The sequence below is a fragment of the Zingiber officinale genome, chromosome 2B, assembly GCF_018446385.1.
Source record: "Zingiber officinale cultivar Zhangliang chromosome 2B, Zo_v1.1, whole genome shotgun sequence".
Lineage (NCBI taxonomy): Eukaryota > Viridiplantae > Streptophyta > Magnoliopsida > Zingiberales > Zingiberaceae > Zingiber > Zingiber officinale.
Window position 1 is genome coordinate 153,355,283 of NC_055989.1, and position 16,556 is coordinate 153,371,838.

The 16,556-nt window shown below is 43.3% G+C and overlaps 1 protein-coding gene across 1 annotated transcript; it reads right to left on the bottom strand.

Moving 5' to 3' along the window:
• Positions 1-15,172: 15,172 nt before the first annotated feature.
• On the bottom strand, positions 15,173-16,221 carry LOC122049687 (jacalin-related lectin 19-like). Its single transcript, XM_042611048.1, has 3 exons — positions 16,036-16,221; positions 15,751-15,938; positions 15,173-15,672 (listed from the first exon to the last, which is right to left on the bottom strand). Exons 1-3 carry the CDS (start codon positions 16,115-16,117, stop codon positions 15,421-15,423), a joined length of 522 nt encoding a protein of 173 aa, XP_042466982.1. The 5' UTR covers positions 16,118-16,221; the 3' UTR covers positions 15,173-15,420.
• Positions 16,222-16,556: the final 335 nt, after the last annotated feature.

Genomic DNA, 16,556 nt, shown 5'->3' on the forward strand with positions numbered 1-16,556 from the left:
TCACTTCGTTGGTTTTCTCGGTGCCAGATTTCGGCCTACCCAGTCGCAGCGTCGCCTTGAGCCCGCTTAGCCACTTATTGACGTCTACGTTGAGATTTAATTTGATGCACGCCATGGGCGATCGAGGAGAAGCTCTACCTCGTTGACTAGCAATATGGGTAAGAATTACGCAGGGGCGAGATGGCAGAGTTGGGAATTGGGAATTGCAAGACTAAAGTCTGGGGAGGCCAGAATAAATTAAGTTTATAATGTTTATGAAAGAGGCCTCTCAACTGCTAATTTGACAATGTTTCGTGGACAACAATAGTTTATTGACTGAAGTAATAATAATTAAGATATCTGTTAGCGTAAAAAAAATTATTGTTCATCTTAAACAATTTAGGATTATCAATGCCACAATGTAATATAGATTGATAAATGATTAGAATATTTTATTCTAATGCAACCAACCGCCCTTTATGTAGAGAGGTAATAATAAAATATTTGTGAGAATAAATTAAGTCTATTATGTTTATGAAAGAGGCCTCTCAACTACTAATTTGACAATGTTTCGTGGACAATAGTTGATTGACTGAAATAATAATAATAATAATAATAATAATAATCAAAGTATCTATTAGCGTGAAAAAAAATATTACTCATCTCAAACTATTTAGTATTTTTGATCCCTGATAAAATATAGATAGATAAATGATCAAGATAATTTATTCCAACACAACAACCCTTTATATGGAGAGGTAATTTGCTAGAACAAAAGGTCATAATGTTCATCCTAAGATGTCCAATATCATTGGCTCCTGGTTATGTACAGGTAGATTAATAACAGAGGTATTTTGCCATAACACAACCGTCCTAATACAAGCTTAACCGATGTTGAAGCCTAATATAAGCCTTCAAACTTCAAACGGTTATAACTTTTGACATGAGATTCGGAATTAGGTTATGTCTATCGTCACGCGTGTAGAATTCGAAAATCTACATTTCTTATTGTTAAAACTATAACCTCCAAAATTCAACCCCAAATTCCACCGTTTAAACCTTTTCAGAGTCTTTTTCCTATTTTTGGTTATTTTCATGTTTTGAGTATTTAGGGTAATATTTATATTCTTGGTATTTTTTAGAAAGGATTTGTCTTGATCCGCGTCTTGATTTGAGTTAAGATAATTTCTTTCCTTTTCGATAAAAATCTATTTTCTTTTTTTACCATATTAGAATTAAAATATTTTAATTATAATTTCTTTTCTTTTCGGATAAAAGATCTATTTCCTTTTTATAAAATATTAGAATTAAGAACTATTAATTGTAATTTCTTTCCTTTATTTAAGTGTTGTGGTATATATAATAGTCATAATTAGATATTAAGGGATTAACTCTCTAATTTTAATAAAATGTTAACTAAAAATTTATTGGAGTAACTAATTATATAGTTATCAACTATCCCAATCCCTAGGATATATGAGATGTTTGTGGAAAATAATAAGATGGTTACATTTGTATATTATCCAAGGGTTTGTTTGTTTGTAAAAAAATAAAAAATTAAAAATAATTCTAAGAATTGTTTTGCAAGGAAAAGTAGTTTCTATATTCGCTTCACAAAGAAGGAAAATTCTCCTCTAGGCAAAGAGGGGTTTGTGGATTATGAGAGAATACGATACATTTTATTCTCAATCAATCACCAACAACTTACGTGGGTTCATCTGGTCTAGTTTGATGGATGAAATAAGTTGCTATTAGATCTCAATCTACTATTCTTGCCTAATTGAAATGTGCTAGTTCAACCAATGGACGGGTTTAATTATATCGCTACAATGTCATTAACATCATACCACCCTATTTACACTACCAAATCTAGTTGGTCATCTAATTAATTTGTTTAACTTCAGGATAACTAAGGGAGAAATGGGATCAAATTTAATTATAATTTAGTTTAAAGAGTCAAGTGAACATTGAATTTAGTTTAAAGAGCCTATGGTGCGATGATAAGAAGTGGGATATGTTGGTGCAATTGATCTCAGATCAAGATTAACCAAATTAATGAAAATCGGAATAACTCGAGTTTGGGTTTCAATGTTTGATCAATATGTTAGTAAGAAGTCAAGTAGATCAAAGTTGATCGAATACTTAGCTAGAAGAGAAAAGTCTAAGTCAATCAAGGTTGACCTGATACTTGGTGATCGAAAGTTTAACAAGGAAGTTAGCAAAAGGAAAGTCAAAGTGAGTCCAAGTTGACTAAACATTTGGTGATCGGAAGTTCAACAGGAAGTTAGTAAAAGAAAAATCTAAGTGGGTCACTGAGAATCAAACACTTGGCACGAGTGAGGAAATCCTAGTAGATCAAAGTTGACAGGATACTTGACAATACTAAATTAAATCCGGGTAGGCTTAGGTTAATCAGATACTAAGTAACAATAACGGAAATCTAATAGATCAAGGTTGATCGGATATTGGATAACAGAAAGTCTCAGTTAGTCACGGATGATTGGATGTTGGGTAGAGGAAGTTCTGGTAGGTTGAAGTTAACTGGATGCTAGGCAAGATGCAAATTCAATCTTGAAAAGACTAAAATTAAGGTTAGCAATCAATTGGTAAGAGGTAACAATCGATTAATAACTTTAAACCCAAAATTTTGTGTTTATTGCATCAACAATCAATTGGTGAGATTCACCAATCGATTGGTAAACCCTAAATTCAAAATTCAAGATCTAGGGTTTAGAAATTGCAATTGATTGGCAAAGGTGTCTAGCGAATAGAAAGCTTAGAAATCAATTAGTGTAATTGATTAGACTAAAGCAATCGATTGGAACAATTAATTAGAAAAAGGTGACCAACGAATAGAAAGCTTGGGAATCGATGGGTGCAATCAATTGATCAAAGAAAATATCCATTTTATAAGTTTAAATGGTCGGATCTGGCATGACAATCGATTGATGTAAAGTCAATCAATTGGTGGCAGATTTCATCCTGATTGCAACCCTAGAAAAGGGAGTTTCTTGGAGATTGAACAAGCAGTTTCTTGAGGGTTTAAAGATGAAATGTTGCTGCATGTTTTCACCAAGAGGCAATCCAGAGTAAATAAAGAGTAAGTAAAGTATGGTTTCCATTGTAAAGTCATTTCACTTTCATTTGTATTTGTATTCTTGTGTCTTATTATATTGTTGTGTTCTTGTAAGAATAAGATTGTAAGAAGTTTCTCTGCCTCCGGAAGTGTTCAGGAAGTAGATTGTTATAGTAGAGGGAGATCACTAGGAGTTGGCCGTGGATTAATCGCCTTAAGAAAACGGATACCAATTAGTAAAACCTCGTAGTTGTGCATGTGGAGTCAAGTTTGAATCAAGATTTTCTATTACACATTCAAACAACGAGCACAAGTTCAAGACGAGAAGTGATCGAAGCTATTCACCTCATTCTAGCTTGCATGAGTCATAACAGGACAACCTTCCTAGACAACAAATCTCACCAAGAGTATATTATATCTGAGGAGTTTGAAAACTTATGAAGGTGGACTATTCATCAAAATTTATTTGTGCTCCTTGATTAAACCTAGTGGTTGGTAAGAAATTTTTATAGTGTCCAATTAAAGTAAGAGTTAAATACCTTAATTACTAAAAAAAAACCGAAAAAAAATGATGCGTGTTCTAGTGGTTGACCTTGCCGTCTTCCCGAAAGGCAAGATGCAGAATTGAACCAGCTAGTCGAACATAAATAATTTAATTAATTTCTTTAAATTAATAAATTATCTTTTAGAGTTTAATTGAGTATAAAAATTTGATTGATTGATTGATTACTTGTCTTCTAATTTCCACCCGATATGATATTTCATATAAAAATAGAATGATGATCATCTCAATTAAGAAAGTAAACTCACTACTGCCCTGGAAATCCTAGTTGATGGCCTTCCAATTCCTCCACCTCACGTATTAAATCAGATCCTCTGCCTATGATTCTCGTATCTCGTGTTCTTTTATTGATCGGACGGGTATGACATCCTCATGATGTGCACTGCATCCTTGAAATATGATATAACCCGCCTGATCGACTAGGAGACACAGGGACACAAAAATCTTAAGATAAAGAATATGATATACTAGCAAACTTCGTTGGCCAGAATTCTCCCATCATGCTCCCCGCTCCACCTTAATTCTTAATATCGTCTGTTTTGCCTCTCAATCTTGCCGTTTCTTTTTCCAACTTCTCGATACTAAATTTTGACCTGCCCAATCTCATTGATGTCCACATTCCACTTAGGCATGCAATTGTTGACATCTATGTTGAGATTTATTATGGTAAACGCCATGGACGGACGAGGAGAAGCTAGCTTACAATATATAGCTAGTTAGCAACAAGAGATTTTCTTCTTTTGCATAGCACGTAAGGTAAGGGAAGCAAAATAAAGATGAAGTAAAAGTCAAGAGATTGGTTTGTCTATAGCCCTAATTAACTAAACCATCCCTAAACAGATTTTTAATATTGCATGTCATCATCAACAAGAATAAATAAAAAAAAAAAAAATCATTTGTGGTTGTTGTAAGAGCAATTGCCTTTACTGTGTATTATCGCTTTACATAAGCCAACCACTTCCTTAATGTGCCCTAATTTAATTAATTAATCAGTTAATTAATAAAAAGTATAAAAGCTATCAGGGCGAACAACATGGGTGGACTACGCACTCAATGAGGCTCATGATCAAAAACACAATTAAAAAAAATTAACTCGATGTGATTCTTGCAATCCCTCCACTAATTGAGGCTAAGGGATAATATAAATTAATTCTTTAAAAAATAATAAATTATTCATCCATGCACATCCATACAAAGAATAAAAATATGCTACTGAAATCTTATTTGTTGTATTTCAAAATTCTCCCCGAAGATATCAAAATCATGTTTGATCCTGTCCGAGCGCTGAGTCGACGGACATTGGAGACGTGGCACTCTCCGCTGTCTTCGACTGGTGATGTGGACCTCCGGCGAACCTGCAAAGAAGTCAAGCCCGGAAGGATTTTCCGGTGACGACCCTCCGATGCTCAAGTCAGGCAATGAAGAAGGAGAGGAGCAAAGTAACGCTACTGTGGCTACAGTGATGAGAATCGCATACCTCCTTCGAAGTCTGGGGGTCCTTATATAGGACCCTGGGGAGGCGTGGACATGCTTCTCGATGCGTGCACGCTTCCCCAAACATACCTCAGTAGGGTTGTGTCAGAAAAGCATGTCTGACGTCATTCCACAATCGTCCGAGCAAATCCCTGATGTGACGGTGGAAACTTCCACCGTACGATACTCTGTCCGCTCCGGCCGCCGACCATGTTGTTTGTCGCCGGCAGGTGTCTCGAGACTGATGTTACCAGCTGTCCCTTTTGTCCCTTTGCGCCCCTTGCCTGTTCCCGGGCCGAGCGGAATGGCCGCTCGGCGCTCATGGCCATCGAGAATGCTCCGGTACCTCGGATCGGGCGGGGAAGCCCTACTCATGTGCTCGAATGGGATTGCGCCTTATTGGCCTGTGGCTCGGCCGAGCGGCCTGTCCGCTCGGCCCAGAGACTCTTTTACCTTGAGCATCGAAAACCCGACCCTGGTCGGGCTGTCTTTCGTCCGGCCTGGGAGACCCATGGCCGGACGTTCAGTCGGCCGGATGCTTGGTCGGCCCTCCAGTCCGCTCGGCACTACCTTGGGGTTAACCCTCTCGACCATTGACCTCCACGTGTCGTTGACCTCCTGTCAATGAGGGTTTCCCGTTCTTACCACCGGATCACATGCCTCCCCCTCAAGTCTAGTCGAAGGAGGCGCTAAGTCTGACTGACTGGACTAAGTCTGACTAGGAGGCAACCGCTCAGCCCTTTTTGTAAGGCCATCCGCAAGTACATCCGTTCGGCTTATTACTGATGATGACTCCCCGACCTGCTGTCGGTCCAGGCTGATTTCCCTCGGATCTCCTCAGAATTCGCACAAATCCATGCCATTAAGGCGAAGCACGCGCACTGCGCATCATAATGGTGCTTATTAAATGCGCCCCTGTGGCTTGGTGCCACGTGGCATTGTCGTCGTCCTCGTACGACAACGATGATACTTCCGATGGGACGGTGACGGTTTGAAATGAACAGCGCGATGTGGGCCTCGGTCCCTGTGACCTTAATCAGATGGCTTAGGACGATCGGGCATAACCCTATAAGGCCCTTGCCCTTCTCCTTCGCCGCACCTTCGCTTTCTTGTTTGCAAAGCTCTCTCTGCGCTCCTCTCTCCAGTGACCTCGTCCATCGGCCCTCCGGCGAACCCTCGTCTTCTTCCTTCGAACTTCTTGTCTGTAAGGTTCTTCTGCCTTTCTCTCTTCGATTCCAGTGTTTTCTTCCCGCTCTTGGCCGCGTTTCGTCTTCTGGTTACTGCTTTGCTCATCTTCTCACTCGCGCCTTTGCTTTCCCTTTCGACTTCTGCCTCCTCCGTTGTTCCGGCGATGGCAAGTTCTTCTCAAAATTCTCGCTTTCTTTCCTCTTTAACATTTCCACATCCAACCTCCTCACTCTTCTTCCCTTCGTGACCCCATCCTTCTCCCTTTCTCTTATGACTTCTGTAGAACTAAGGGGCGTTCGTACGGTCTCGACCTTCGATGGCTTGGATCTCAATTATCTGCGCTATGTATACGGCGTTCCTACTGATCTACATGTCGTCATTCCTTCAGAGATTCACGATCCTCATCGCCCCTTCCCCCCCCCCCCCTCGACGGTTATGTAACCTTTTACAAGGAGCAGATAGTGGCTGGTCTTTGCTTTCCCATACATCAATCTTTTTCTGACGCGAGCCGATATTTTTGCATATCCTTGTGATAGCTCAACCCCAATTCTATCAGGATCCTATGTGGAATGGTGGTTTTTTGTCGTGTGTGTGAGATTCCCTTGACCCCTCGTCTGTTTCACTACTTTTTCACTCCCCGACGCCACAATGAGGGTCTCTTTCGCTTTCAAGCTCGCACTAAAACCACCCTCTTTGCCCCCTTGACTCTTTCTGACTCTAAATGAAAGGACAAATATTTTTTCCTTAGCTTTCCCTTCCCTGTGGCTTGGCCTACCCGACATAAATTTGCTATGCCTTCCGCTCCATGGTTAGGGAACTTCCACTCGGATCCTATTTTCACTGACGCGTCTACCCAATTTGCGGGTTGGTGCCTTGATCTAGAAAATCTACTGTCCGAGGAGGTTTTGTACCTGTTCAGGTTACATCACTCTCCCTCAGAGTTACCACATTCTCTAGGTAAGCCTTTTGTACTGCATTGGTGTTTTACCTATCCTCCCGTTTTAACTCTGGCCCACTTGCAGCGAACACCTTACTAGGGCGTCCACCTCCCCACACCTTCCTTTGACAGCTATGGAAATGAATCGCTGATGTCATGTAATTCTGGACGAATGAAGAACCTCGCCCTCGGTTGTGCCTGCTCCATTGGCGATGGTGGTCGCCGACCTCCCCGGTTCCTCATCTATTTCAGCAAGACGACCTGCTGGCCCTGCTGCTGCTCCTGCTCAAGCAGCTCCATCCTCTACGCGTGGCCGCATGAAGCTCGAAGAGGCCTCCGATTCAGATGAGGTCCCCTTGGAACGCTGAAAAAGACCCAGAACCATAGTCGCATCTACTGCAACCTTCGCACCGGGACCTTTTCATGCCCTCGTTTCAGAGCCACCAGACCCAGGTAGCTTTTCTATTCCTTCAGGAACCCAGACGGAGGTAGCTCAAGAAGCTACTTCTACCATCCAAGAGGAAAATATCTCCTCGGCACGGCCTTCTCCGAATGTGTTGGTGCAACCTTAGGTCAAGGTTGACCTGGGTGACCCGACTCGAGTTGACCTGACTCGAGGTATATTTTGATGTTTGACAAGAATAGAGAAGTTGTATTTTGATGTTTGACAAGAATAGGAACTTGGGAGATTGTGGGTGCAACCTTTGGTCAATGTTGACCTGGTTGACCCGACTTGAGTTGACCTGATTCGGGAAAAGTCCAAGTATGGAGACTTGGCACGGAAAAGTCCAAGCAGGGAGCTTGGCATGGGAAAAGTCCAAGCAGGGAGCTTGGCACGGGGAAAAGTCCAAGTATGGAGACTTGGCACGGAAAAGTCCAAGCAGAGAGCTTGGCACGGGAAAAGTCCAAGTATGGAGACTTGGCACGGAAAAGTCCAAGCAGGGAGCTTGGCACGGGAAAAGTCCAAGCAGGGAGCTTGGCACGGGGAAAAGTCCAAGTATGGAAGCTTGGCATGGGAGGTCGGAGAGGGCTCGGTAGCTCATTCTCTGGACTGGATGGAGTCGGAGAGGGCTCGGTAACTCGTTCTCCGGACTAGGTCAGAGAGGGCTCGGTAGCTCGTTCTCTGGACCGGACGAAGTCGGAGAGGGCTCGGTAGCTCGTTCTCCGGACTAGGTCCGAGAGGGCTCGGTAGCTCGTTCTCTGGACCGGACGTGGAAGTCGGAGAGGGCTCGGTAGCTCGTTCTCTGGACTAGGTCAGAGAGGGCTCGGTAGCTCGTTCTCTGGACCAGACGTGGAAGTCAGAGAGGGCTCGGTAGCTCGTTCTCTAGACTAGGTCAGAGAGGGCTCGGTAGCTCGTTCTCTAGACCAGGAAGACGTTAGGGTTTAGGGCTGGGAAGCTCTAAAACTAACAGAGGCATTGGATCGGTCTGTCGACCGATCCAGTGATACCTTAGTTATCTGATCGGTCTCGTGACCGATCAGTAACCACACAGTAGCTCTCTGTGGGTTATCTGATCGGTCTGGTGACCGATCAGTAAGAGGCGATGCGATTATGATCGATAGGGGGATCGGTCTGTGGACCGATCCACCTATGGCCTGATCGGTCCACAAACCGATCAGGGCTCGGAACCACTCTCTGTGAGAGAGTTGGGATCGGTCTGGGGACCGATCAGCCTAGGGCCTGATCGGTCCACAGACAGATCAGGGATTCCCTGGACCGATCAGGCCATAGCCTGATCGGTTCAGGTCTAGCCGTTGAGTCACAACGGCTAGATTTCTTTCTGTGTCTTCTTCTTCACAGGTTCATATAAGAAGGCCTCTACAGTAAGGAAGTAAAAACTACTGACTAATACGATTCATGCTCCTGCGATCTGAGCTTTGTTGAGCTCTCCACTGCTGAAGCTTCGTTTGAGCTTCCCTCGGCTGGACTCCAACTGATCAGTTGCTGCTGTGGTTGACATCAGTGAAGTTGCTGCTTCATCACCAGTCGACAAGAAGGCAAGCAAACTAGTGTTTTTAGATTCATATTGTTCTTGGCTTCTTGCTGTATTTCTTGTACGCTGATCTTGCTGTTGCAAGAGAGATTGTGGTGAGGTTTCTCCACCCAGAAGGAGTTTTTATTAGCCGGTTTTCCGGGGTTTCATCCACCGACGGATTGATAGGATTCGTCCACCTTACGGACACGCCGAGGAGTAGGAGTATCATCTCCGAACCTCGTTATATCGTCGCGTTTGAGGTTTGATCTTCTCCATTTTCGTTTCTACTCTTTATTTCCGCTGCGCTAACTCAAATTGTAGGAAGAAACGAGAATTTGGGGTCGGCTATTCACACCCCCCCTCTCTAGCCGCTATCCGAAGGTCCTAACAGAATGTTCCCTTGTCGTCACCTCCCTCTACTTCCCTTCGACCTACGGCTAACGAACCACCTGAGGCATAGAGGGAATCTACAAGGCATCCTTTCTCAGGTGATGCAGGCGAACTAACAAACCCTGGGCCTTCCACTTCCGCTCCCCCTGCTTCCAATGAGGCCGTCCCAGGTCCCCCCAGGTCCCGCTTATGCTACTTCGTGATCCTTCTACCCCTAGGGGCTCGGTGGCACTATATGGGCTCCTTGCTGAGACCTGGAAGGAAGTCGTGCAACGGCTAGATGCCACTACTTCCTCCTCTCTGGCGAACATTTTTTCTACTGATGCAACCACGGTAAGCTTTTTGATTATTTGGTTGTTTCTCCGTCCGACTCATACTAATCTTGTCCTTTTTTAGTTTTTTGTGGCAGGCTTACGTCTAAGTCAACAGGCTAGGGATTCCCATCGGTAGAACAAAATATTAAAGGGTCATATTGAGGAGTTGGAGTCCCACCCTTCTAATGCCATTTGGGTCGTTCGTCGACTGCAGGCAGAGGCTGAATCCCTGAAGAAGCTTCATGTAGCTCAGGAGCAAACTTTAAATGATACTTTACAGGCACTAGATCGGCTTTAGAAGGAAAATTAGTAGCTCGAGTCTCTACATCAAACGACCGACGCTAGGTATCGTGATGAGCTTGCCCTCAAAGAAAAAGTAATGTCAAAGCTGGCTCAACAAACCACCACCATGGTCGATCTTAAAGCAAGCCATAACGAGGAGCTGCTTCATTTAAATGCGGAACTCAATTCCAAAGGTTTGCTTATCATGGATTACCAAAAGGACCTGGAATCTCGATCCACTAAACTGGACTCTTTAAAGTAGAACTCGAGTTGGCTTGGTTGGAAACATCTACCCTTGCTAGTGCCTTAGAAACTTACAAGGCGGGGGAGACAGATCGTATCCAGGCAGGTCGGGAGGCCTACATGGGATCTTCTGAGTTTGACCTTCAAGTCGGGGATCGCTTCGTTCGATCTATAGCCTATGGAGCCGAGGGGGCCATTAGGAAACTTAAGGAGAGAGGTCATTTGTCCTCTGACCCTCCGGTTGATTTTTTGGATCACCGACGAATCCTTCGAGAGATGCCCGATGATGTCTTCTCTAAATTTGCTTAACTTCATCATGTAACAGAGACTTATAAGTCTTTATTTTGATACCTTGCAAGCTACTTTAGTAAGTTCCTAAGCGTCGAGTAATTTGGGCAGGGCTCACTACCCTAAGGGCTATTGTGCAGTCAGCTTCATTCTCATAGTTTTGTCTTTTTACTTCTTGGTCATGGATCTTTCCTTGCAACAAAGTTGGTACAAAAGATCCTATCTTCAAGTGCGGTAGGGCCTGAGGTAATTAGCGCCCCAGGGGTGATCTAACTTTCTACCATTGGCATCCTGAAGGTAGTACGCGTCGAACATGAGCTTTTTAATGACTCGGTATTGACCGTTCCACTGGGGTGCTAGTTTGGTTACCTCCCTTGTAGGCCTTGTCCTCTTCCATACTAGATCACCCTCTCCGAAGAAACGAGGAATCACTCTCTTGTCATAGTTTTGCCGCATTCGTTACCGGTATGCGGCGAGCCAGGCGGTCATTCTTTCCCTAGTTTCGGAGATCAGATCCAGCTCGAGCAATCGTCGCCTGACGTTGTTTACATCATGTAGTGCTCTCCGATCTGAAGGGACTCCTACCTCGACCGGTACGACTGCCTTATTACCGTATATGAGGTGAAAAGGCGTAAGTTCTGTGCTCTCTTGTGGGGTAGTCTGATACGCCCAAAGGATGCTAGGGAGCTCTTCTGCCCAATCACCTCCTACGTGATCCAATTTAACTTTGAGTCCTCTGACTATCTCTCAGTTAGTGACCTCGGTCTGCCCGTTGCTTTGGGGATACGCCACCGAGGTGAAAGCTTGTATGATGCCAAACCCTTGGCACCATTCTTGAATCCTACGCCCTTGAAATTGACGTCCATTGTTTGAGACCAGTTTGTGCGAGATTCCAAACCGGCATAGGATGTTTGCCCATAGGAACTGGATGACCGCTTTATCTATGATCCTAGCTAAGGCTTCTGCTTCCACCCACTTGGAAAGGTAGTCTACCGCGATAAGTAAAAACTGTTTTTGAGCTTGGGCTAGTGGCAATGGTCCCACAATATCCATGCCCCACTGATCAAAGGGGCAGGATACTATTGAGATTTTCAGAATCTCGGTCGGCCTATGAGACAAGTTTTGATGCTTTTGGTATGAGAGGAAAGTGGTCACCAACAGCTGGGCATCTTTCTGTAGGGTGGGTCAGAAGTACCCAGCCAACAGTATCTTGCGAGCCAAGGTTCTGCCTCCCACGTGGTTGCCACAGCAGCCTTGATGAATTTCCCACAAGGCGTAATTGACTTCTTCTGGCCCTAGACACTTGAGGAGCGGCTGAGAGAACGCCCTTTTATACAGTTGATCTCCGATCAGCGTATAAGTGATGACCTTTCTTTTAATGAGCCTTGCAGCTTCGACATCAGTTGGTAGGACCCCTTGTTGTAAGTACTGTAGGGGATCGGTAGCCGGCTAGAAGGGGGGTTGGATAGACGGTGCCCCCAAATACTCGCTTCCTACGTATGTTACTATGCGCAGCGAAAATCTAATACTAACTACAAATATGAAAGCTAAATACTAAAGAAAATAATGCAAACCAATACACGCCGATTTACGTGGTTCAGAGATAAGGTTCCTACTGCACGGTTGTCCGTAAGGTGGGCGATCCCTATCCGTCGGTGGATTACTCCCTGGAAGACCTCCGGCTAGTTCACGTAGCTCCTTGTGGGTGGAGAAACCTCACCACAACTCTCACCAAGGACTCTTGAGAAGCTAGGGCACTGGTAGACTACTAATAGGGGTTAACCACCTCTATTTCGTCAACCTTAACCAAACTCCCAAGGCTTGGTTATATAGGCCATGGGTTGGAAATCCTGCCTATCAGTCGACTGCCAGAACCATCAGTCGACTGTCCTCTTGTGGAAATTCGATCGTTACATCCCAACGGCTCGATACCAGTCGACTGGTAAAAGTACCAATCGACTGCTCCACACTGGTCGAGTGAACAGAAGCATTCTGTTCGCTCCCAGTCAATTGCCCAGTCGACTACACCAGTCAACTAATGAAACCACCAGTCGACTGGTACCCGAGTACAATCTCTCAGCACTCGGACCATCACCCTTACGACTCATTTGACGCTTCCTTCGCAGGCTCAACCTCTTGCCTTCAAGCCTATTTCCTTTGGCTCTGGTCCCTCGGATGCATTCAAGCCCGCGGCTCGTCCCCAATGTCATTTTTCGTGTATGCCTCGAAGTCGCTTCCCTCGGCCCTTGTCCTTGCTGCCTTGTCCACGGTCCCTCGGATGCTCCATCCTTCACTGGACCCGAAGCTATCAACCTGAGTCACATGTGTATCCTGCAAACCTGTACAACTCAAATACACATATCAAATATAAGGGTGGACCTAACTTAAACCCTTTGCCCAAACACCAAAACACATGGTCGCACGGACCATCGGGATTGCTCCAACAATCTCCTCTTTTTTGATGTTTGACAATACGTTTAAGTTAGGGAAAACAAATAGCAAATAAACATGCTAAAAATAATGGACTTACGATGCCAAGGCTGCACACTTGGACTTACACTGCCGAATGGACATACGTTAACGTTGCCAAGGCTACACACTTGGACTTACACCGCCGAATGGACTTACGTTGCTAAGGCTACACACTTGGACTTACACTATCGAATGGACTTACATTGCCAAGGCTACACACTTGGACTTACACCGTCGAAACAAAGCAACATGCATTGGAACCTATCCCAAGGCTCCCCCTACACCTATGCTCCCCAATGAGCTAGGATTTTATCACATGGCTATTTAAGAACCTATCACAAGGCTCCCCCTACGCAAAGGCACTAAGGTTTTCCCAACTAAATCTTACTTCTCCCCCTTTGCCTAACATTCAAAATGTTCTCCAACAATATCCCAATTGTTGAAAACTCTTCATCCAAATTGACCCTAAACTCATGTATTTATCCCTCATGGATCTCATACATCTACACGAGCTGACTCGATCCCAAACCAATGCTGAAAACAAATTTAGACTGGCATCAGTCGACTGCACTAGTCGAGTGACCTTATCGAAACAACACATAGAACAATTCTGTGTTCGATATTCACCGTTACCAGTCGACTGGTAACTGTACCAGTCGACTGACACCCTATTTCAGCCTTTTTCAATATTTCTGACCCAATTTCAGAAATGCGCCAATAATTCCACAGACATCCAAAAATCTTCAATTTTATGGAGAGGTCTGTTTTACCTATGTCTACTTGGAAAAAATACATTACAAAATGTATCTATCACCAATCCCAAGATTGACACAAAATCCAAATCTAGCTAAATGGTTCAATTGAACCTTGACCTAAAGTCCTAGCTTTATCTTCCTCTTGATGTATTTACTCATACTAAACCACAATGCATCCCTAGCATTGGTTTATACGACATCTATACATCCAAAATCAATTATCATGCTATATGACCCCAATGTCATATTTCTATGCATGAAACATAATCCAATTATGTCAATTCCCTATGTTTGAGACTCAAGTCCGTCTCCAAATCACTTGGCACATTCCATGACCCAATCTAGACTCCCAAGGAGAATCCATTTAAGATCCATTTGCCATGGGTCCTAACTTGACTCTTAGAGCTCCCCCTAGAGCTCTTAACCTTAGCCACCTCCGTAAGTGACTCATCTACAATTGCTAGGCCACATCGGTGCACCTCCGGTAATACTTGGCCTACAAACCTAACCTTCTTTACCATGGACACCTTGTCGTTGGTTAATTTCTCCTTACTTTTAAATGACTTTCCCAGTCGGAGTCAGGGGCCCCAGCTTTCTACTCTCAGAGTGCAACTCTCAGCATATGGATGACCGATCAAATGACTATTCAGACCGCTAAGGTTGGTACTGGTCGAGCACAATGCCAGTCGGGTTCACTGGGATTAGCTTCTCCACTTCCTACGCAAGGTCGGTATGCAAGGCACCTCAGTATGGGCCCGATCGCACTTCCAGATCTCATATTACATCAAGGGCAAGCTTCCTAACATAAGAACGATCAGTTCAAAATATCGATCGGATCTCTCGGGACTCAGTTTTCATCCTTTAAAGGTAATTGTATCCCAACATATGACAAATCAATCATAGAATCGGCTGAAACTATGGAACTTAGCTCCCTGTTACCTCAATATCAAATATTCGGCTTCACAATATACAGTCGAGCGGCATAGGCTGTCCTTACAAGAGTCGGCCACCCTTTTTAAAACATATTTCTTTTTGACAAATATATATTTGTATTTATATTTACTTATAAAAATTTATTTACAAGTTGATCTCAAATTTATTTTCTTACAGTCACGTACCTTCTGCATTCACATTTTCTCGGTGTAAACAAAATATATTGGAACAAATAAAGAAGATATCTTTAGTTTTGTTAGATCAAATGAAATAAAGTGACGTAAAAAAATTGAATTAAGACTCATGAGAAAAACAACACAATTTATTAGAGCAAATGAAACTAGCTAGCTAGCTAGTATATACGTACGTAGCTAGCTTGCAAACATGCAAAACATACATAAAGCTGACTGATATCATCCATTTATTTAAAACACAAGTACCAAATTTATTTATTTAAAACAGTATTAGCTCTCACGATATATGAAGCAAAGCGAAGAAGCCAAGCCAGACTATAATGGATGATATATTGACTCAGCTCAATAGCATGGCCAATTAATTAGGAGCCGCATAGACTCCGATCGCATTTATATACTTGCCGGACACGCCAAAGAATCCAACAATTCGACCGTCAACGAATGGAATAGTGAACCCCGTCCCGTCGCTACCTTCTTTATTGCCAAAAGGCCCATACTCGTTCCCCCGGTTGGTTTTAAATCCAAGCTGAGTGATACAAGTTTGGCTGTTGTAATCATTAATGACGGACCCAGAGATCCAGTTGATATATTCATCTTCGTCTAGTGGAATCTGCAAAATTTCAAAATTGATATGATAGTTAAGACTAATTAATTAAGTTATATATATAGCTAGAATGTTGGTACGTGCCTTATTGGTGGAATCACCGCCACTGCCGCCTGCTGAGTATGATGTCACTGAATTACCGCCCACAGAATAGAAGATCTCCAAATAGTCGACGACATCTCCTGATTTGACTACAACCTTTGTGATTAATTGGGAGTCACTTATAATGTCAAAGTTTTGCCCGTTGCCTCCCCATGGCCCAACCTTAAGAGCTAAAACATCGATCAGAATGTAAATTGTCATTAATTAGAAGAGATAGGCCTATATATATATATATATATATATAGGAGAATATATATAGACACTCACTGATGTTCTGCTCGCTGGATTTGTATAACTCGGTGAAGCACTCGTTGACCTCTACATCGGGAGTTAAGCTGGGTTCAGCCATGGCTATCTACCTGCAGACCAATCGATCGAGGATGGGGTGGCGATGGAGGATTGAAAAGGCCAAGGAGCTAGAGGAGAGGAGAATAGAGATTATTGCATGCAGGAGTGACACCCCATTTCCTTCTTTTATAGACAGACAGACAGACACTACCCATGAAGAGACCGATCGAATTAATGACGAGAAGGCCCTTAGATCTTACCATGATTGATTACACCAGTATTTTAATTACAGCTTAGCCAAATTAAGGACAATTATATTATTACGCTTAATTTAAATACGGCAAACAAATAAGTTGAACCGATCGAGCAATTAAGCAAATGCATGAGATGATCATATCTACCAACAAGCTGGATCAATTGAATACACAAGTCAACTATGTATATGATTCAAGTTGCATGCTATTTTAATACTTTCATAACGTTATCTTTTATTCTTCTGG

Coding starts and splice junctions, on each gene's coding strand:
- LOC122049687 (XM_042611048.1), bottom strand. CDS start 16,117: ATGGCTGAACCCAGCTTAACTCCCGATGTAGAGGTCAACGAGTGCTTC. Junction 15,939..16,035: donor ATCCAGCGAGCAGAACATCA/GTGAGTGTCTAT, acceptor TCGATGTTTTAG/CTCTTAAGGTTGGGCCATGG. Junction 15,673..15,750: donor GCGGTGATTCCACCAATAAG/GCACGTACCAAC, acceptor GAAATTTTGCAG/ATTCCACTAGACGAAGATGA.